Source organism: Quercus suber, unplaced genomic scaffold (genome assembly GCF_002906115.3).
Source record: "Quercus suber isolate HL8 unplaced genomic scaffold, Cork oak 2.0 scaffold_677, whole genome shotgun sequence".
Taxonomy (NCBI): domain Eukaryota; kingdom Viridiplantae; phylum Streptophyta; class Magnoliopsida; order Fagales; family Fagaceae; genus Quercus; species Quercus suber.
Window position 1 is genome coordinate 233,865 of NW_027070118.1, and position 21,726 is coordinate 255,590.

At 32.8% G+C, this 21,726-nt stretch overlaps 1 protein-coding gene and 1 long non-coding RNA gene across 5 annotated transcripts; both read right to left on the reverse strand.

Moving 5' to 3' along the window:
- Window positions 1-1,395: 1,395 nt before the first annotated feature.
- LOC112008626 (uncharacterized) lies at window positions 1,396-7,469 on the reverse strand. Of its 4 annotated transcripts, none has more exons than XM_024040961.2 (6): window positions 7,362-7,469; window positions 5,961-6,417; window positions 4,446-4,756; window positions 4,250-4,306; window positions 3,368-3,846; window positions 1,396-1,868 (listed from the first exon to the last, which is right to left on the reverse strand). In XM_024040961.2, the coding sequence occupies exons 2-6, from the start codon at window positions 6,377-6,379 to the stop codon at window positions 1,521-1,523; spliced, it is 1,614 nt and encodes a 537-aa protein (XP_023896729.2). In that variant the 5' UTR covers window positions 6,380-6,417; window positions 7,362-7,469; the 3' UTR covers window positions 1,396-1,520. The 4 variants fall into 4 exon arrangements, with proteins under 4 accessions (XP_023896729.2, XP_065622135.1, XP_065622134.1 ...); XM_065766063.1 differs by lacking the exon at window positions 7,362-7,469 and adding an exon at window positions 7,210-7,286; XM_065766062.1 differs by lacking the exon at window positions 7,362-7,469 and adding an exon at window positions 6,729-7,017.
- Window positions 7,470-14,641: 7,172 nt separating this feature from the next.
- Window positions 14,642-18,858, reverse strand: LOC136064378 (uncharacterized). Its single transcript, XR_010626003.1, has 3 exons — window positions 18,773-18,858; window positions 17,769-17,836; window positions 14,642-15,847 (listed from the first exon to the last, which is right to left on the reverse strand). It is a non-coding gene; the product is annotated as an uncharacterized LOC136064378 (long non-coding RNA).
- Between the last annotated feature and the right edge of the window lie 2,868 nt (window positions 18,859-21,726).

Genomic DNA, 21,726 nt, shown 5'->3' on the forward strand with positions numbered 1-21,726 from the left:
ACTCATTTTTCCCACATGAAGCAACCAGCATGCCCACACTCATGCAACCCAGGTAGGTCCTACACTAGACACAAGTAGGAGTAGCCACTATTATATAGTAAAATTAATAGTAAGTTTAGAGTCCGTTTGGGATCAGCTTATTTAGTTGAAATGATAACTTTTTGCTGAAAATACTGTAAATAAAGATAAAAGGTAGCTGAAATAGTATAGTGGGACCCATGAATAGTACCAAAAAGTGTAATGAGACCCATAAATAATACCAAAAAGTATAATGAGATCTATGAATAGTAACAAAAATAAGTTAAATAGTTTTTTTTTTTAAATAGCTTTTTTAAGCCAATGCTAAATGCAACCTTTGTATTTTTTTTTTTTTTTTCTTGAAATTGATGATGCATTGAGAAATTGGGAAAGGAATTGTGTCAATAGCATCACTCAGGGGAAGATGGCCCAAGTAAAAATAAAGTCATCTGTGTTGGATGAAACGGGCCTACGTTTCTTCAGCATCGTGATTTTAATCAATCAACTTTGTAAGTAGTCTGGGCCAAAAGGAACCATTGCAACGTGAACTTGATCAACTTGAGTCCATTGTGTGTTTTGAGATGAACCCAAGCCAAAAAAGCCCACCTGGCCCAATTTAATCAGTCCAGAAGTTATTTCTCACATGAAAATTAAAATTTCTCATTTGAATGGGTTGATAAAAAATAATAGACATGACCGACCATTCTTAATTAGTTTGTTGAGAATCTATAATTAACCTCAAAATTTTGAAACAAAACCCAAATAAACCCGAATATTTGGCAGTTTATTTGGCAATGCATGGCAGCTGGGTATTTTTGTAATGAAAATAACCCCAACTATACTAATCTTTTTGCTGTTGAGTTTTACATTTGAAAGATAAGGGTTTTGTCAACTAGAACAATCACTATTACATGAAATTCAAGAACTGCTTGAATGAATAGTTATAGCTTGGACACCTTGGCAATAAAGTTGGGTTGAGAAAATTCATGACAACAAGCTTGCATAACCTGAGGTACTCATAGTGTAGCCTAAGAACCAGCAGACTTCCAAATAATTCCGGCAATATTGCTGACTAATTGTCTTACAGACAATCAGCTTCTTATAACATAAAACTGCTGACATCTTTGTTGGATGAATGAGTTTTTTGGTCTAATGACCCCCACTTCAAAAAACGAGGTCTAAAACCAATTACACAACCCTGTTAAAATTTGTGTAATTTTTCTTATTAAAAAAAAAAATTTTGTGGTCTTGTGCTATTATGAGTTTCCAACTAATAAGAGAAACTGTTTCTCAAAAAAAAAAAAGAAAAAAGAAACTAATAAGAGAAAGTGCAGAATTGATGGAGGAGCTGTCCAAACCATGGCATGATTGCCGGTCTATGAAAACTGAAGCTATATTCATCTGAAAATTGTTCATACATAATAACACTACTACACATTTGTTATCTAGCCCCATAATTTGCATGTTATGAGAAACACAGAGATTCTCAGATTATTTTTCAGTCACTGGCTATCAGGCTCACCTGACGATCTCTTGCTCCAACCAACTGAGCCAGCTTTGCGCTCCCCACGCTTTCTCTTATTCTTAGGAAAATTAACATCTGATGCTAAACAAGTTTTCAGAGTTGATTGCTCCTGAGGCCCTACAGATTTTTCTACAGTAAGAGGTTCGGATTTTGGAATTAAAGGGACGATAAGAGGTTCTGATTTTGGAATTAAAGGGAGATTGGTGCTTTCTTGCTCGCCTATCTCTGGTTCCTGTTGCATCTCAGTGGCTTGGTTACCTATAATTTTGAAAGTGTGCCTTTCTGCTTCAGCTGCCTCAGCATGTACCAGAACACTATCCACAATCTGCAGGTATTAAATATCACAATAATAAAGGGATCAATCATTTACCATTAGACAGATGTGACAGCACAAAAGATTTACTGAACATATCAAGGGAGTTCATGAACCCATAAGAATCCCATAAAAATAGGCTTCTACAGAGACAAACATTAATAGAATGGTAGAAAATAATACATGTGGCTGACCTGACATATCTATTGAGGATCCATAATCAATTCCAAAAATTTGGGACTAAGGGTCCATTTGGATTGAGGGGGAGAAAGAAGGGAAGTGGAGAAGAGTAAAGTTGGCCGAAAATATGCTAATTTTGGGTCAAATCTACTCTACTCCCTCTCCCTCCTTCTCTATCCAAACGGATCATAAGGCTTGACTGTTGCTGTTGTTAATGGAGATGTTATTATAGGAAATTATATTAATGGAGATGTTATTCTCACGACCTCATCCTAGGTGATGTGAGAAATGATGCAATGGTATACCATTACTTTGTCAAGAATATTGCCTACAAATGTCAGTGGACCATTTACTGCAGAATACAGTGCAACATATTTCTTGAGCTGGCATTTTCCAGGAGCATGACAAAGTGCAGTAGGACCTAAGTACTTAACAGTGTGTGAAAACCACAATGAAAAAAAAAACACACAAGGATTGAATAAATATTCTTGCAAAGGACAACTTGAGGTTTTGATATTTGTCCAAGAAAAAGTGGAAAAGGTCAGAAGCTAGTTTACAAATTAGATTCGGGAAACAATCACACTCATGCTCGCACAGATACACATGTTAAAAAAGAAAAATCAAAGATGCATAGATGGTAAAAAAAGCAAGTGTACAAGAAATTTTCCACCCCTACGTTATTTTATTCAATTAGAAAGATTTAGAGTCTGTTTGGATACCGCTTATTGCTGAAAACTGAAAACACTGTAACAAAATAATTTTCAAATGTGTGAATAGTACCGTGAGACCCAATTTTGAAGAAAAATTTGCTGAATTAGACAAATTGTGGGTTCTGTGAACAGTACACGGGACCCACTGACAACACCGGTCCCAGTGCTAAAAAGGCCAAAACGCCAAAACGCTTATCAACTGTATCCAAACGGGTACTTAGAAGCAGAAACTATTTGCCACTTATCCAAACCCAAAAAAAAAAAAAAAAAGCAGAAACTATTTGCCGTAGTTGGAATAATTGTATACTCTGCTGGGGCTTCTGAATTTTTTATTTTTTGATAGGTAGAGATAGTGGGTAAGAGGAACGTGGCTACTGAAAAATATAGAAGCAGCATTATGTAAGTTTAATAAAGCTTTAATTTCAGAATTTAAAGATTAGAAAGGGGATCAGTGGAACTTTTATATACTAACATTCAAGCTAAATGAAAAAAGAAGGCCGAATTTTATAAAAATGTGCAGTTAAATTAGTATGAAACCATAGGAAGCATCTAGTTTAAAAAAATAAAATAAAATAAAATAAACCAAATTATATATATAATTGTTAAGGGGATGAGGCTTACATTTTCACATGAATCTCCAGTCTGTGGCTGATGGAGGGTGACATCAGCAGCAGACAACAGTCCAGCCGTGCTTTCAATTATATCAGGAACATGGATTGCCTCCTTATAACTTGAAATGGCACTTTCAGGCATAACAAGATCTCCATGATCATACTCTGATATATGTTTAGTTGGAGAATATATAGGTCCCACTGATATAGCGTCTCCATTGCCAGCAGAAAATGTAGGACTCTGAGCAGAGCTGGTCTGTGCATCACCAGGTGCTAGAAGGCTCAAATTCTCTGAGGAAGAAAACCTAGCAGCATTTTTGGACATGACCACATCAATCTGATTCTTCAGCTTGTGAACCCGAGAGTGCACCAATTCAATTTTCCAAAGGACTTGCTCCAAAAAATTATCACCATCTCTAAACTCAAAAAATGACCAATCATTACTAATGCCAAATTTGTCATTGCAAGGGTCATTTTGGTCTGTGATTACTGCCCCAGATAATAGCAAGCAGCAGCATTCAGAGTTAACATTTGAAGAAAGACATTCATATCAGTAGAATGATCAACATTAACAGAAGAAATTCATATCATTTAGACTGAAATTAAAGGTGAGCATCAGAACATGGAAAAGAGCAACATGCGGTTAGCCGTATTGACAAAGATTGACAATATTGCACTACCTAAAATTTAGATGGTAAAATTAAACTACTCTATCTCAAAACTTGTAAAGGCGCACAAAGTCTATAAATACCAAAATGAAATAAAAAATCCTTAAGATACCTTACTGCCTTCCTTATTATTCAGGTAACATGGCATGCTATACAGCACAAACAAAATACATGTGCAGTAGATCTTTTTTGACGGATAAAACATGTGCAGAAGTAATTCTAACCTGGATTACCAAAATCGTCAGCCACTGAAATGCCATCTGGATCAGACTTCTTAAGCTCTGCAATATAACATAACGTCACACATTGACATTTATTTACTTCTTTTTTTTTGAGAGAGAGAGGGGGGGGGGGGGGGGTTGGCAGTGTTGTTGGAGAGCAAAGCACCAAAACCATTATAGTTAAAGAAAAAGCTTGTACCAAGATAAGAGAAAAGGTGATGTTTTGACATATATGATGTTAAATCAGTTGTGTCTTCAACTCTCTTTCGTTTCCTCCTCTTTATTGTCTTCTTTTTGAAGCATTGACTAGAAAATGGCAACGACTTTGAACCCAATCCTTCAAAGGTACACTGATCAAATCCTGGTTGTTTTCTCTGGTCATATGCTGCAAGCGCTCTGGCATATTTTAATGCTTGCAACTCCATCTCCTTGATTCTCAATTCTGTCCATTTGCAACGCCACATCAAAGGGCGTATAAAGTTTCTCCAATGATTTGTCAATTTCTTTTTCCTATAATGGAAGAATTTTCTTGGGTAAGTGAAGCATACAAAGTTGTATTGTATAAAACATCTAAAAGATAATGATGAGCATGTACATAACATAATCGCAGATGCATATCATTTATCATCCATTTTAGTGAAACTAAACAATGATTAGATCATAATATTCCATTATTCACATTATTGTAGACCCAAAGACATTAGCATATCCCAAAGATAGCTAGACTCACACTCACTGAAGAACTGGAAGAAATTGGGTAAATACAAGAATCTGTCAGTGTTTCTGAGTAACGCCGTATGGCTAGGGGAACGGAATGTAGACCCACGGATTTTAATGGGAGACGTTATAATACCCAATATTATGCGACAACGCTATGTGGACAAGAGTGTGAACGAAGTCCCACATTGGACATGTATTAGATTGAGCTTATATTAACAATTAAAATTTTTGGAAATTTTCACGGATAAAAATATCTAAGAAACAGCCAATGGTCAAATGTAATCTATGAAGATAGAATTCCTTAGACTGGCAACATCTATACAGTTAAATATCATTAGTCAAGAATGAGCTCTTCATGACCTACAAAAAGATGCTTGTGTCAACATGATGGAAGGATCAAAATTAGATTTACCATTATAATTAATAACCTGATTTACAGCCCAGCAATGGTACTGTCATCTGATTTCATATAATTGAACACAATATCACTTACTAGATCAATTTATGGTTCCTTTATCATTAAGTTCATTATCCAAAACTACTTATCAAATAAGAAAAGAGTACATTATACCAAAACTAACTTTTTTTTTTATAAGTAATTATACCAAAACTAACTTAGGATAAGAGTTCCTATAATTCATTGATTTCATCAATAGCTAAAGCTTCGCTAAAGAGTATTAAATATTATCAATTCATCAATTTTCAACATAGAACTTTAAAAATGATAAACAATTATACACCAAAACATATGAATAAGGTTTTTATCTTAGGCTTTTCATTTCAAAATACACAAATAAGCAAGATAATAGAATTTAAAATGCCATTGTAGTGTAGTCATACTTCTTCATTCTGGGGTAGAGGTATGGGGTTCAACCTGTGGTAGGTGGGGACTTGTGGGGTTACAGTATACTCCATCTTATCTTTGACCAAGAAAGCAAAAGGAAGGGGAGGGAGAGAGAGATTAAAAGGTAAAATATATGGGATTAAAACAAACCTCAATTGGAGTGTATTACCAAATGTATCAAATGAAGGACCCAAACCGTTGTCCCCAAAGAATTGTGATTCCACTTCTCCTTCACTCAATCCAGAACAATTCTCTATATCAGATGCAGAGTCAGCAAATGAGCTAGAATAATCAGTTGCATCTGGATCCTCACTTTTAGTCAATCCAATGTCACTTTTAATTGTACTTCCAACTATATCAACCTCAAGATCCTCAGGGAACTTTGTAGCTTTACTTTGATTTCCCAAAATAGCTTGTGTCTCAATTTGAGTGCCTTTATTCCTGCAAATTAAACCCTTCCCACCTGAGTTTCTAAGGGAATTAATCTTCTCCTCATCGGGTGCTACTTTTGCTGTTATGTGAGGTTTAATGTCCAGGTCAGTGTCCATGAATAGTTGAGCAGGACCCATACCACAATATTTCCAAACTCAGTTCATTTCCTCTAACACTGAAAAGAATTTCCTTTATGGTTAGCATGAACCAAGATTTGACCAGTATTATACTGAGTAAAAGCAATTTTATGAAATTTTAAACCCATCAAACTACTTTTGATGTTGTATCCAGTATCGCTTAAAATGATAAGCACAGTAAAAATCCCCCCTCCCCCACCAAAAAAAAAAAAAGAAGAAAGAAAATACTTATTTAAGAGAAGAAAAAACAGCAAAGCACAGTATGAGAATGCAAGATTTTGTTGCTAATTCAGAATCAATAAGAGAATTAATTTTATGCATAATGGAAAATAACAATGGCTTCTCATACCAACAACATACAGGAAATCATGCTATGAAGTACAAATTTTTTATTCCAATTCTAATATTGAGTTCTACTATATTATCCCAATCATAAAATAACATTAATTCTCTTGTTTCCATTTTTTTAATGTACAAGTAATATCAAACTTGCCACCATATATCCAAAAAATAAAAAAAGATTACAAACATAATACAAAACCAATAATTCCCAACACCATAATTTTCTTTCAAAAACATACAACATGCATTAACAACCAAGAAAAGAATTCCATGACCAATTAACAATTCTCTATCCACAAACCTCAACAACCATACCAAACACATACACATGTCAAAATACGAAAGATAAAAGCCTTTTTCAGGAAGTGGGTAAGCTAACATACAAACAATTAGCAACCACCACAAGCTACACACAGTGACACAGACATATTCACATACACCTACCGTCCAATACAACAAGAAAAAAAAATGCAGCAAGCTGAACATACTAGACAAGCTACCAGTAAGTCAAAAAGCATGGCTGCATATGATAGATAGATACATCCATGACACTCATACATGGGTGTTGAATATGAGTGTGTGTATGCATGTGTTTGTGTCAGTGTGTGTTTGTGTTATAGAGAGAGAGAAAGAGAGGTACCTGTGTAAAGCGTGAAAATGAGGCAAGTGAAGAGTAAGAGTCTCTCTGACTGTCTCGGCGGCGTTTAAAGAGAGTGATAAGTTTACGTTATAAACCTAGGCGTAAGATAGTCTCAAATTTTAGTACAACTTCTATTTAGTACCATATGACTAGTACGCTTCCCGCTTTTAGAGAACACGTGTGTCTTTCCAATTGTTTTCTAACACCTGGGTTCTTTCCATTGGGTCACATATAGTGAATATTCTTAAATTTTATTCTCTTGTTCTTTTTTTTTTGTTCTTTTTTCCTCAACATTTTCTTTTAACAATTAAGTTTGTTCACATTAGATGCAAAATTCTAAAATCACTCACATCAATCATTTTAAGTATGCGTAAATTTGTAAAATTGCTGCAATGATTGTTTATTAATCTTATATTTACATGGTTACGGTAACTAAGCATTTCATTTTTTTTTTTTACTTTTTTTTTTAGAAACAAACACACACACACTCACACAAGAGAGAGAGAGAGAAATGAGTGTAAAATAGAAAAAGTAAATTCGTATATGCTAAATTAGACAAATTTTTGCATGAGCCGGTGTGAATGCTCTTAAATATGATAAGTCTTACAATTTTCCCAACCAACTCCAAAAATGCCCACATCAAGCTCATGTAAGACTATGTGTTTCATTTACATGGTTACTATAGCTATGTGTTTCATTTTTTAATCATTTTATCATTTCTCTTTCTCTTAATTGATAAATAAATAACATTTTAATAAAATGTAGTGTAAAATAAATAATCTGATGTGTGATGTTTTGAAAAGTAAATGTGTAAAATAGAAAAAATAGGTTCTTATGCTAAAATAGACAAAAAATTTTGCACAAGCTTATGTGAATGCTCTGAAATAGCATAAATCTATGATTTTCCCAACCAACTCCAAAAATACCCACATCAAGTTTGTGTAAAACTATGCAAAATAATATTATAGCTATAATAACTTTGCAAATATAAATGATTATTGTTTGTATGCAAATATATTTTTTAATATTTTCTTTACTTGTAGAGAAAGATGATTTGGGAGAGTAATAAAAAATTGTTAAAAATAATATTTAAATGAAATATAGTGTAAAACAGATAATCTGATATGTGTGTTTTTGAAAAGTGATTATGTAAAAAAAAAAGGTAGGACTTTATGCCAAAATAAACAATAATTTTTACAAGATCTGATTCGATGCTTAGAGGGCACAACAAATTTCTCTACTTTTTCACAATTGTTGAGATTAAGGGCGTGCATGGGTCGGGTTAAGGAAATTTTTTGACCCAACCCACCATGATGGGTTAAAAAAAATTCAACCCATCACATAAGTCCAACCCAACCTAACCCACATAAATCGAGTTGAATCCATGGGTTAGACAATTTTATTATTATTATTGTGGGGCCTATTATCTAAAAGGATATAGGAATCATAAGAAATGGGCTTGGGGCCTAACGGCCCAGTCTAAGGACATTCACTTATTCGAAGATGATTAAAGAAATGTATTGTGGGACCAGTATAAGAAAAAGGGATGAAGGTCATGAGTGATGGCCCAAACCGTGTCCAAGGACAAGACTCATCTCGGATACCATGGTCCGAAGTGGGTATAACTACCTGACTATTCAGGGCACCCCGCAAAGTTACATTAGAACTGGATAGTGAACGTGGAACAAGGGAAGAACCGAGGGAGATAACAAATATCTTCTGGAGCTGCTACCCCCACATTAAATGCTTCCCAACTAACTCTTGGCCGCATTAATGTGGAGGTAATACCTGAACAGTAATCAAGCAGCCTTATGGCAACTAAGTGAAGGTTCTGGGAGATGCTGGATAGGACAGAAATGAGTTCTAAGAACAGAGCCTACACGAGTACGGTGAAAAGAGAGTGATGAACAAAGTATATAACCAGAAAGTAGGTGACATTAGAGGAGGACTTTTTGGAAAAACAAAAGAGAGGGAGAAGAATGAGGGAACTCAGAAAGATACCCCCTGAAACCTAGTTGAGGAGAGTTTTTATCATACAATTAGCTTGAAGTGTCTTTGATTGCACTGTAACCATGACTTTTTCTATCAGGTAGAACTAGTTCTTGCACTCACGCTCTAAAAATTTATTGTTTGAGCTTGTTGGGCTAGAAACCCATCCTTATTCTGGGTCCAATCCAAATTGAGTCCCTACAATTATTATTAAATTGAGCAGAAAAAAATATATCACACCTGCCACCTAAGTTGATAAACAAAATATACATTAATATATGAACTAATATTCCAACTTAATTATACAATAATATATGAACTAATATACATTAATATTGGCTTTTATATAGGATAGGAGGAAGAGCTAGTTATTTAAAAAAGTTTATTAATTATATAATATATTTTAAATATATATTAAATATATGAGTGGGTCAAGTCGGGTTTGACAGGTTTGGAATTTTATGACCTAAACCCAACCCGACCCGCTATCAAAAAAAATTTTGTAACCCAACTCAACCCAACCCACCAAAACCCAACCCGGCGGGTTGGCTACACACCCTTAGTTGAGATGATAGATTTGTTTTTTTTTTTTAAATCTGATAATTGGAGGATGTAGGGATGTTGTTTTTGGAAACACAAAAAGGTGCTAACTAGTTGAAGTATAAGGCTTTTCTAACATGGTAGATTATTTTTAGCACTTAGTAATCCTTATGTTGCATTATAAAAATTTACCACTTATTATAAGTTATGAAATTCATTGTGTCTAACCAAATTTTGTGCATACAATATTTATTAAAATACTATAATTATGCATTTATTATGTACGCTTTAACAATGTTACATGACTAAAGCATATCGTATAAGACTAAGTGACCCCCTAATATACTTTCAAACAAATAAATGAAATTTTTGATAAATATATCTTAATCCAGGTAGTTTTTTAATTTTTTTTTTAAATCTTTGAGAAAGGATTTCACTTAAAGTGACATATGCTAATATTTATTAGTTATAATAAGTCACGTGGTTTTTTTTATTAAACAGTCACATGGTGAAAAAAAATCATACAACTCGCAATAGTTAAACTAAGCCACATAATGCAAACACAATGTGTGACATGAATTCTTATTAAAAGAAAAAAAATAATAGTAAATTGATAAAATAATAGAAAACAAATAATGAAACTCGTCTTAAATTTTATAAACTTTTGGTAGTAGAATTTTTAAATCAGAGAAGTATCACTTTTTAAAACATTGGCAATGAAGTTTAACCTAAAGCAACTATGCTAATTAGTTTAATGTATTTATAGAGTACACATGACATAAAGAAGAAAGTGAAAAATAAAGAATAAGAAACAAATGAGTCGGTGTCCACTATAACATGTAGGTCACAATTTTTATGAAAACTATATGATATAATATAATTAAACATTAGTTTAGACTAAAAAAAGTTATTGCGAATGTTTGGTGACGATAATTACATGGGTATTTATTATTTAATTTTATTTAATAGTTACAATGAAGACAAACAATTTGAATCTTGGATGGACCATTTAGAGTTCAATGCACTTTGATTTGCAGATAGTGTGCTCAAGAGGCCCATTTTATGGAATAGTTGGACTCAAGAGCCACTTAATTCACAGTTTGTTTATCAGCTTGGAGGAGCCCAATATCATTTAGTAGAAATTCTTTATCCCTTGAGCTTTAAGGCGCAATTTTGTGCAATGTCATCTACTATTCCATTTAAGTTGGGCCCCAATTAGTGTTGCACTTGAATTTAGCTTTTTTAAATAAAAAAAAAAAAAAAAAAAAAAAAAAAAAACCAACACTACAAAAAATTGGGGCTATCCCGGTGTTTTTAAATCGCTTGGATAGCCCAAAAAAGCACTAGTATAGGCTAAAAAGGCCTATCCCAACGCTTTTTTCCCCGGCACTTTGTAGTGCTACGTAACAAGTGTGGCAATAGGTCCGCCTGACCTACCCCAGTACTTTTAAAAGCACCAATATAGGTTTTGACGTTTTTGAAACCATATTCCAGCGCTTTTTAAACCGTTGCTTTAAGGTATTTTTTTTCTTTAAATATAGGCTATAGCAGTGGTTTAAAAGCATCGGGATAGGTTTTTTTTAATATAGCCTATTAAAACCGCCACTATAGGCCTTTTTAAATACATGCTAAAAATGGCATATAGCGGCGGTTTTCAAAGCGCTGCTATAGGCCTTTTCTTAATATGGTTTTTAGCAACGATTTCAAAAGCACTGCTATAGGCCTTTTTAATACATACTAAAAAGGCCTATAGCGGCAATTTCAAAAGCGCCGTTATAGGTCCTTTTTTAAAAAAAAAAATTAAGCAAAAATATTTTCCCTACAATTTGTTTTCCCAACCTATTTATAGCAAAACAAAAATCAATATAAAATAAAGGACTAGATCTAGTTGACACACGCCAAAATAGACCGCACAATAATCAAACATATTCAAACTATCAAATTAATATAATACAATAATACAATTTTTATCTATAATAATTGTTATGCCTAATACAAGAAATTCCAAATGTCTAGAATGCTATATCACAGTTGCAAACTAAAATAATAAAAAAAATTAAAAAAAAAAAACCACAAGCTTGATGATTGATTTTGCGTAGTAGGAGAATGATCACCTACATCATCACCATCCTAAATATAATAAACACAATGTTATAAGTTCACTTAATGACAGCGTTGCTAAATAACACAATAGGAATGCAACCCATAACCTCATATAACAATTATCTCAACTAAAAGTCAAGTAATCTAATTGTATACCTCATAGAGGTAATTTACCAAACACTTGGCATGCAACATGCATTCAAGTGAAGCATGACAAGAGAAAATACTTGACATTTTTCACTTGTTTGTCTCTTCTAAGGTCTGCAACTTCCTAGTAAAAAAGGACCAATATAATGTACACACACATGTTAAAATGAATTTATGGAAAACTTCATCACCAAAACTCAAAAGAAATTTCAAGATGATTCTTCTACTACAAGAACAAGACATAATCTAATAATCAAAAGTGAAAAGATCAAAACTACATTCATTAAGAATAAAAAATTACACAATCTCAAACTAAGTCTACACAAATTAGGTCTACAAATTGCACAAACTAGACCCAATCTACATATAAGTCTAGAAAATTTAGGTTTACAAATTACCATATGGCTTAAACCACTTTGTTAAATCATGAGCATTAGTCAACCATATACCAACATATTACAATAGAATCATGCTCATGGTCTAACAAATTACCAATTACAAACTATGAAATTACATTTTAGCATAACAAGCATATAATGAATTATGAATTTCACCTACAACACCATTTCAGTAACGCACATACTAAGGTTAAATAATAAGTTGATAATGCCTAGATATATATAAGCACCTCACATATAGTTTCAAATATAATAGTCACAAAGCAATAAACACTCTTAATAATACAAAATAGACCACCTTATATCACCATGCAAGTCATCTGCTTGGTCCAAATCAACAACCCACCACAACAGTAATTTTGACATATAATTATAGACTAGTAGGGTATTATGAAGCAGATTTTACTCACCCTTTAGCAGAACTCAAACATACAACAAGCTGCTAATCTTGCAAAATCTAGGTCTAAATTATAGACTACTAAGATAACTTAAAAGACGTAAATTAGGTGACTTCATGTCCAAAATCATGTAAAAAGAGAAGAAACTACTAAACTAAGTACATTGAGAGAACAAACTGTAAACTAAAAAAGGGAGAGGTGTGCAAAGATATACAAACCAAAAGATAAGCTCCAATATTTTGCTAGTATGCATTTGTTCCACAAGTAGACATGAGCTATTTAATAATTTAATCATACGTAGTCAAAGAATGAGATATTAACTTACTAGTTGTGACCTTGCTTTGCTCCAAGGGAGAGATGCCAAAGATGAAAAGAAGAACTTCAAGACCCTTTAATACTATTGCAACAGCCACTAAATCTTTAATTTGGCAATAACAAATCCAATAGTTAAAATTGAGTTGTTTTTTTTATTTTAATAAAAAAAAAAGGCAAAGAAAAATAAAATTATCAACTAATACTGGTTATCTCCATAATTTATATAGTACAACCTCACCTTTGAAATAACATTATGCTCTATAAGAGAAACTGGTGCAAGCAAGCATGTAATGCCACACAACAAACTACTTTCAAAGCAAGAGTTGCCATTACACTGGTGGAGCCAAACCAATGATGCTTGCATATATGCCTTGTAACCTAAAGTACGTGCATTGAAGAAACAAGTCCATTGATATCACATGTCCTAAGAAAGAAATTTGTGTTAGCCAAAATTCACACTTCTTTAGTTTGGCATAGAGTTGCTTATCCCTTAAAGTTTGCAATACAATCTGCAAATGCTTCTCATGATCTTCCTGACTCTTAGAATATATTAAAATGTCATCAATGAATATCACCACAAATTGATCTAAGTAAGGCTGAAATACTCTATTCATTAAATCCATAAAAGCAGCTTGTGCATTTGTCAATCCAAAAGGCATCACAAGAAATTCATAATGACCATATCAAGTTCGAAAGGCAGTTTTCAATATATCATCCTTCTTCACCTTCAATTGATGATAGCTAGAACACAAATCAATTTTTGAGAAAATGGAGGCTCCTTGTAATTGATTGAATAAATCATCTATTCGGGGAAGGGATAGTTGTTCTTCACTGTTACCTTATTCAATTCCCGATAATCAATACAAAGTCTCACACTTCCATCCTTCTTTTTAACAAACATAACTGATGCATCCCATGGTGAAACACTTGGCCTAACAAAACCCTTATCAAGCATATCTTGTAATTGTAGTTTTAACTCTCTAAGTTCAGCTGGAGCCATTCAATAGGAGCCTTAAAAAAAGGACCAGTATCAGGAAAAAGTTCAATAGAGAATTCAATCTCTCTATCTAGAGGTAGGCTAGGTAACGCTTCTGGAAAAACATTAGAAAATTCATTTACAATAGAAATATCTTCTAACCTTTCATTAGTAGCTTCAGAGTTAACCGTATATGCCAAAAAGCCAACACACCCCTTTTTAAGCATAGTTCTAGCTTGAAAAGTAGAAATTATACTCAACGGTTTAACCTTTCTATCTCCCTCAAAATAAAAGTTAGATTGGCCAGGTATATAAAAGATTACACGTTTCTCAAAACATTCTACAATTGCATTTTAAGTTGAAAACCAATTCATATCCAAAATGGCATCAAAGTCATGCATATGTAAATCTGCAACTAGATCACTCCTAGCAATATTAATAACACAACTTCCATACACCCATTGAGCACATAACATTACACTCGAAGGAGTAGACACCCATAGTTCACAATCCAACTACTCAGAACTCATGTGTAATATATCAGCAAAAGTGGGGGATATAAAAGAGTGTGAAGAGCCGGAATTTAAAAAAAAAAAAAAAAAAAAAAAAAAAGGGAGCAGCTTTAGAGCAAATATTAAGAGTACCTAATACCACTTCAAGTGCTGCTTGTGCATCTTGTTCCTTGAGGGCAAAAACTCTTCCCTGGACCATAGGCCTCTTTTGTCCACTTCCAGCTGTGGGGTTTCCGTTATTAGAATTATTTGGACAATCTTTAATCAAATGACTAGGTTTCTCACAATGGAAACATGTACAGTTAGCAGCGTGGCATTCCCCAGAATGAAGCCTTCAACATTGTGAACATTTTTCTACAGCTCTTGGCAAGTACTGGAAGGCATTCTTCTTGGAGGAGTTAAGGGAGGATTTTCCTTTCTAGGGTTAGTTAAACTTTGTTGTCTTGCCTCTATTATGTTCCAACGCAGCTTTCATTTTAGTACGTTCTTGAATGTCTTCTTCTATAGCTTAAGCAAGTATAACTAAATTATTGTAGTCTTCAACTTGAGAAGTAGTCAAACATTGTTTGATTTTGAAATCTAGCCCTTTGCTTTAACCCTTAAAGCTTCAATAGAAACAAGGTAGGGAGCAAAACAAGACAGTTCTGTAAATTTTGCTTCATATTGAGCAACCCCCATACTCCCATGGACAAGTCCATCGAAATTTGTAGCTTGTTTATCTCTGAAGTGTTCCATAAAATATTGATAATAAAATTTCTTCAAAAATTCTACTCAACTAATCTGGGCATTATCACCTCTCCCTTCTAATAGAAGTCTCTCTTCTGACTTCCACCATATTTTAGCAGGACCTTCAAACATGTACACAACATAATTCACCTTCCGAGAATCCGTGCATCCCAGGAATTTAAAAATCTTTTCCATCTTAAAAACCCAACTTTTTGCTTCTAATGGATCTGTAGTGCCACTAAAAGAAGGAGGCCTTTGCTTTAGAAAAGCCTTTAAGGTAGAACCTTGATTAACTCTAGCTGGAGGATGGATATTAGCTGCCCTTTGGGTAATTTCCTCCAATACTTAGTTGCACACATTACTTATTTCTGCAGCTTGCATCCTGTTGAGAAACGATATCATACATACTAGGATACCATTTTTTTTTTTTTAACATATTCATAATTATGAACATTATAATAAACATAACATGTATGTGCGGTAAATTAGGCATGCAATTATAAAAACATAGAGCACAATAGAATTCACATAACAAAATTTAAATGTCTCTGAAGAGATATGCATTTACTAAACTACCCAAGCTACCCTTTCGGACTTCTAAAAACACTTACATCTATCTAAAAGTCTATAGAATCATAACCTATGCTTTGATACCACAACTGTCACAACCCAAACATGTATTTCAGAATTTAGAGCATGACCGGCGTGTTAATATAAAGTTTACCTCAATACTAATACGAACCAACTAAAGTTGAAGGTGCTTACCAAAAATCATTTCTTGTATTCCTTTTTATTTTCTTACATAAAAGTCATAATATACAAAATTGATTAAAACCTTAAAACTTCATTTCATTTTGAACTTTGCAAGATTATAACTTGGCTGTAACTTAAAATATTCGTGTAAATATTACATAACTAAACATTTAGCAAAACTCTTATTTACAAGCCTAACCCAAAAGACATACAACTAGGGTTTGAAACAAACTAAGGTTCTGAATTATATCTATGCTTAAAAGGATCAAGTATATCTTGATCCTATACAACAAAAGAACTAAACTACGTGGGTTCCAGTTAGTTCAATTGGTAAAATCTCTAATGGTTGTATAAGAGATCTGGGGTTCAATCCCCGCCTATACCAAAAACTAATTGGTGTCTTGGTCTAGTAATAAAGAGTTATCATCAGTAGCGGACGCCATTAGTTGGAACTCTCTCTCTCTCTCTTAAAAAAAAAAGAAAACTAAACTACTATACAACCAAAAAAACTATACATTCTAACAAATGAAATCACAAAATTCTTACCACTTTTAATACTCTTGCTGCTTCTAGGAAAGAACCTATGCACTGAAATATAATAAGGTAAGCTGCGAAACTCAGTGTGGTTTTAAACTCCATGAGCATTTAATAAGAATGCATGTAAATCAAATATTTTATGGATATACCAGCTTTGACAAATAGACTTCATACTTTTCATATTATTCTTAAAACAACTTATGAACTTTCATATGAAAATACATCGTTTTCCTTTCATATAATAATAAAATGACATAATAAGGAACTTAAACATAATTCAGTAACTTTATCTTTAAATAAACTATAAAATACTTTATCATAAACTTTCCATCAGATTTATAACACATTCAACATACCTTTCTTATGATCATACTTTTCTTATAAATTTCAAATAGCTTAGTAGCTTATTCATAATACATATTAGTTAGTCTAATTGTAAGTCTATCACAACTTTAGGAGGCTTCCAGCACATTGTACCAGGCATCCAAATACCCCACAATGTTAGGAAATCCTAGGATCATACCAGAAAGTATCACATCCCTTTCGGTTTGGTCATATCATTAACCATGGAAGTCGGTTGGCATCCTCCACAAGTTAGTCATTCCCAACGAGGGCAAGTACAACAAAGTCCTCACCACTTATAATGACCAATCAAAAGCTCTATGAAAATGCCAGTACTATAACTCTTATTGGCTGACTTTAGATCATAGCAATGGAATAACCTGAAAACTATATTTTTTTTTTTTTGATAATTATGCTTTTACATAAATATTTCATAACAGTAGCATATCCACTTCATTCTTAAATATTACGTTCATGATATAAGTAATAGCATCAATTTGCTAAAATTATCTCATATATATATATATATATAAGATTTAACAAGTCATGAACATTTATCTTTACTTAAATCATGCTTATATGTAATATCTCTAATTAAAAGGTTTTAATGCATAATAAATTTTCTAAATAATCCTTATACCTACCAAACACACGTGTCACATATCCCTTACCTGAAAACAGAAGATGAAAGAGATTTGTGTAAGAAGAACTCAAGTGTCCACGTTCTCGTTCTCGTCACCTAAATGAGAAATTAAAACTTATTACTGAAAAATTCTTCCTAAGTATTTAAACTTATATATGAATCACAACTTAACTCTCAAACTCAAGAAAATCTTAATTCCCATCATACAAAGGTTCCCATAGCACAAGATATATTTATCAAACACATTATGTACCAAGCCATAGAGAAACCAAGGTATAAAAATTTATCTATGATCTAAACATACCAAAAGATGAGCACACTAATTTATAGCTCAAAACATTCACCCTAAGTTTAGAATTAAATCCTCAAATTCAGGTATATCATTTACTGTTCATTGCTTATTTCAGCAACATATACCTCATTTATAAAATACAAATGGGTTGTCCATTCACATCCAATTTTCATGCAATTTTACTGAGCCACTCCTATGGATGTCTAATAAATACCATATTAATTTCAGAGTCAAAGAATAAAACCATGATTTACTAAAAATTATACAAGACAAAATACTCAAATCTGTCCTAATAGAATTTCATACAACTTAGAAATTAAACCATTATTTTTATATTGATCCAATTGCTGCGAGACCACTTCCATTACAACCATGTGTGTCTTAGAATCCATAAGAATTACTCTTACCATCCTAATTTATAGAATATGATTTAATACAACTTTTTCATTTTGCAAACATTGAATCTATCACAGTGACAGCTTTAACATATTTTCTCACAAAATCATCAACCAATTGCAAATGGCCTTCATTTCGTGTGTGCATTTTTATACCTATACTATACATGTTAGAATATATTAATAGGTATCCAGTTAACCATAATCTCTTCAACCTTTCAAATTGCTAACACAAAACCACAAATTTCAGCTTCTAACAATCAATTTAGAGAATATAGAAGGGAAACTAAACAAACCATTACACCATTAAAATTACCATAACAGAAAATAATCTTATTTACTTACCCACAACTGAAGCTGAGATTTTAGTAAGAGTTTGATTTCTTTTTAGAAAGGGAGATACAGATTTGGTGAGAGAGAAAAGGAGGGTTGGTATGAGATGGGGAAAGAGGAAAAGAAAGAAGAACAAAAAGAAAGAGTTCTGGTGCAGCAAAGAACACAAGGGAAAAGAATTTGGGTGAGGCACGTGTCTTGCTAAGGGAAAAGTGAGTTGGTGACTCATCTTTACAACTTTTAACATTTACACTTATCACCCTCCCATAGTTCTATATTCTAGAAAGACCTAACTAATATAATAACTATGCACATATATCCTTACCTTTATAAAACTTCTTTCTACATCATTAAAAACAAAACCTAATCTTTTATAACATAAAAATATCAAAACTTTATGCACTTAAAAAAATTAAGATAATACTAAGTATATAAATCCATAAAATTAATCATGCAATTAGGTTGGGATGTTATAGTACCCCTGAAACCTAAAAAATTACTAAAATATCCCCACAGCCTAAAAAATGACTGAAATACCCTTGAAACTTAAAAAATTACTAAAATGCTCCTGAAACTTAAAAATGACCAAAAAAAAAACCCTCGAAACCTTGAAAGTTACCTAACTACCCCCAAGACCAAAACACCCTCGGTCATTTTTTAGGTTTATGAGGTATTTTGTTCAATTTTTAGATTTCGGGGGGTATTTCAATATTTTTTTAGGTTTCATGGTGATTTCGATCATATTTAGGTTTTGGAGATTTTTCGGTCATTTTTTAGTTTCCAAGGGTATTACAGTCATTTTTTTTTAAAAATGTTTGGAGGGTATTTTGGTCATTTTTTAGGTTTCAAGGTATTTCTATCATTTTTTAGATTTCAAGAGTGTTTCGGTCATTATTTAGGATTCAGTTCTATTTCGGACATTTTTATGTTTAAGGAGGGTATTTTGGTCATTTTTTAAGTTTAGGAGAGGGTATTTTGGTCTTTTTTTAGGCATCGGGAGAATTTTGGTCTTTTTTTAGGTATTGGGGGTATTTTGGTCTTTTCCTAGGTCATTTGCGGAAGAAAAAGAGTAAACCATATTATAGCACTTTAAAAAGTGCTATAATAGGGTCTACTCATAAAGGAAATGAGTAGATACTACAGTAGCGATTTTAAAACTGCCAAAATAGGTTGTTTACCAAAAAAAAAATTGAAAATTCAGCCCTATAGAGGCGCTTATGAAACGTCGTAATAGGTCCACCTATACCAGCGGTTTCAAAAACCACTGCTACAGGAGACCTATAGCAACGGTTTTGAAAGCATCGGCTTTAACCTACCGTAATAGGTTAACCTATTCTAGCAGTTTCTAAAAGCGCTGCTATAGGTTAACCTATTACGACGGTTTTGAAAAGCACTAGGGAAAAAATGTTAGGGTAGGACGAGTTTTTTGTAGTGAAAAATGCAAAACTAACCCTCTAAAATTCACATTTTGTTATTTCAATCCTCTAAGTTTTAGTTTTGTCTTTTCAATCCCCTAAGTTTCAAATATAGTCAATTTCAATTCTCATAGCATGATTTCCTAATAAACTTAGAGAAATATTAAAGAAACCTAATAAAAAACAACCTTCTTAATTTTCTTTTTAAGCAAATATTCATAGTTACTCTGTGTTAATGCTGAAATTTAATCACAAGTTGACAGGTTATTGTAATAATACATGCATAATTATAATATAATATTGTTGTCTTTGATGATAACCGATGTTCATATGTGCAATATTTATTAAAGAGCAAGACTTAAGTACAGTACTTAGGTGTTATTCCTTAGGTTCTCATCTTAACATTCTGCCATGTGAATTTTTTTTTCATGGGATGTAAGTATATTTTTTAGATAAGTAGCCACATGACTGAATCTTAAGAGGGGAATCTAAAAAACAATACCTAAGGTACTGTACCTAAGTTTTGTCATTTATAAAAATACTATAATTATGCATGTATGATTATGCTTTAATAAAGTTACATGACTAAAGCGTGTCATATAAGACTAAGTCTCTTCCCCCCTCCTACCAATGTCATTCCACATAAATAAATGAAATTTTTTTATAATTGATTGGCGTAAATGCACTTTTAGTCCCTACATTTTGACTTTTTTCTATTTTAGTCCCTACATTTTATTTTACAATTTTTAGTCCCTAAACCAATTTACGCGTTCTATTTTAGTCCTTTCCATTAGCCCACCAATGGAAATTGCTTAGGTGGTAGCCGAAGGAATTAAAATATTATAAAAATGCCACATCACCCATGACACATCAACATATAAATTTAAAAAAAAATTAATTTATTAATTTTAACAAAATTAAAAAACATAAAAATACATCAGAAAAGCAAACCCAAAAACACAAATTCAAAATTAAACCCATTGAATCAAATTAAACCCAAGAACATTCGTCATCAGCCCACAACCCAGAAAATCAATTACCTTCTTCTCTCACTCTTCTTTCTTTTTTATTCTTTCTTGGACTCTCTCTCTCTCTCTCGATTTTTTGGCAGTGGATTGGAGGGGCTGTGGATCAGTGGTGGGTCTTGTGATTTGGGTGTAGTGGGTTAGGATTTTGGTCGATGGGTTGAGATTTTGGTTAGTGGGTTGCGATTTGGGCTTCAATGGTGGTGGCTGGCCAATTTGGGTGGTAGTTGGGTTGGTGATTTTCGGTTTACGATTTGTGTAACACCCCAACCCAAATTAATAGTTAAACTATGTGTTTAAATAGTTAATTATTATTTTAAGCCATGTTCTTCCTATAATTAATATAAGAGTATTTGATAAGCATATTATTTTATAATACATTTGAATAAGAATTGTAAAGATTATAAATAATTTAATGACTAATTGTATTATAAATATATACTAAGTATGTGCAAAAATTATTTTAAGTGGTTTAAGTTATTAGATATATAGTGGTTGGTGTTTAATTACGTGTATTAAGGTAAAG

What these genes read in the sequence shown, in the direction of transcription:
- LOC112008626 (XM_024040961.2), bottom strand. Translation starts at nt 6,379, where the DNA reads ATGGGTCCTGCTCAACTATTCATGGACACTGACCTGGACATTAAACCT. An exon ending in GGTAATACACTCCAATTGAG is followed by an intron (nt 4,757 to 5,960) that starts GTTTGTTTTAAT and finishes CTTCCATTATAG; the next exon opens with GAAAAAGAAATTGACAAATC. An exon ending in TCACCTTTTCTCTTATCTTG is followed by an intron (nt 4,307 to 4,445) that starts GTACAAGCTTTT and finishes GTTATATTGCAG; the next exon opens with AGCTTAAGAAGTCTGATCCA.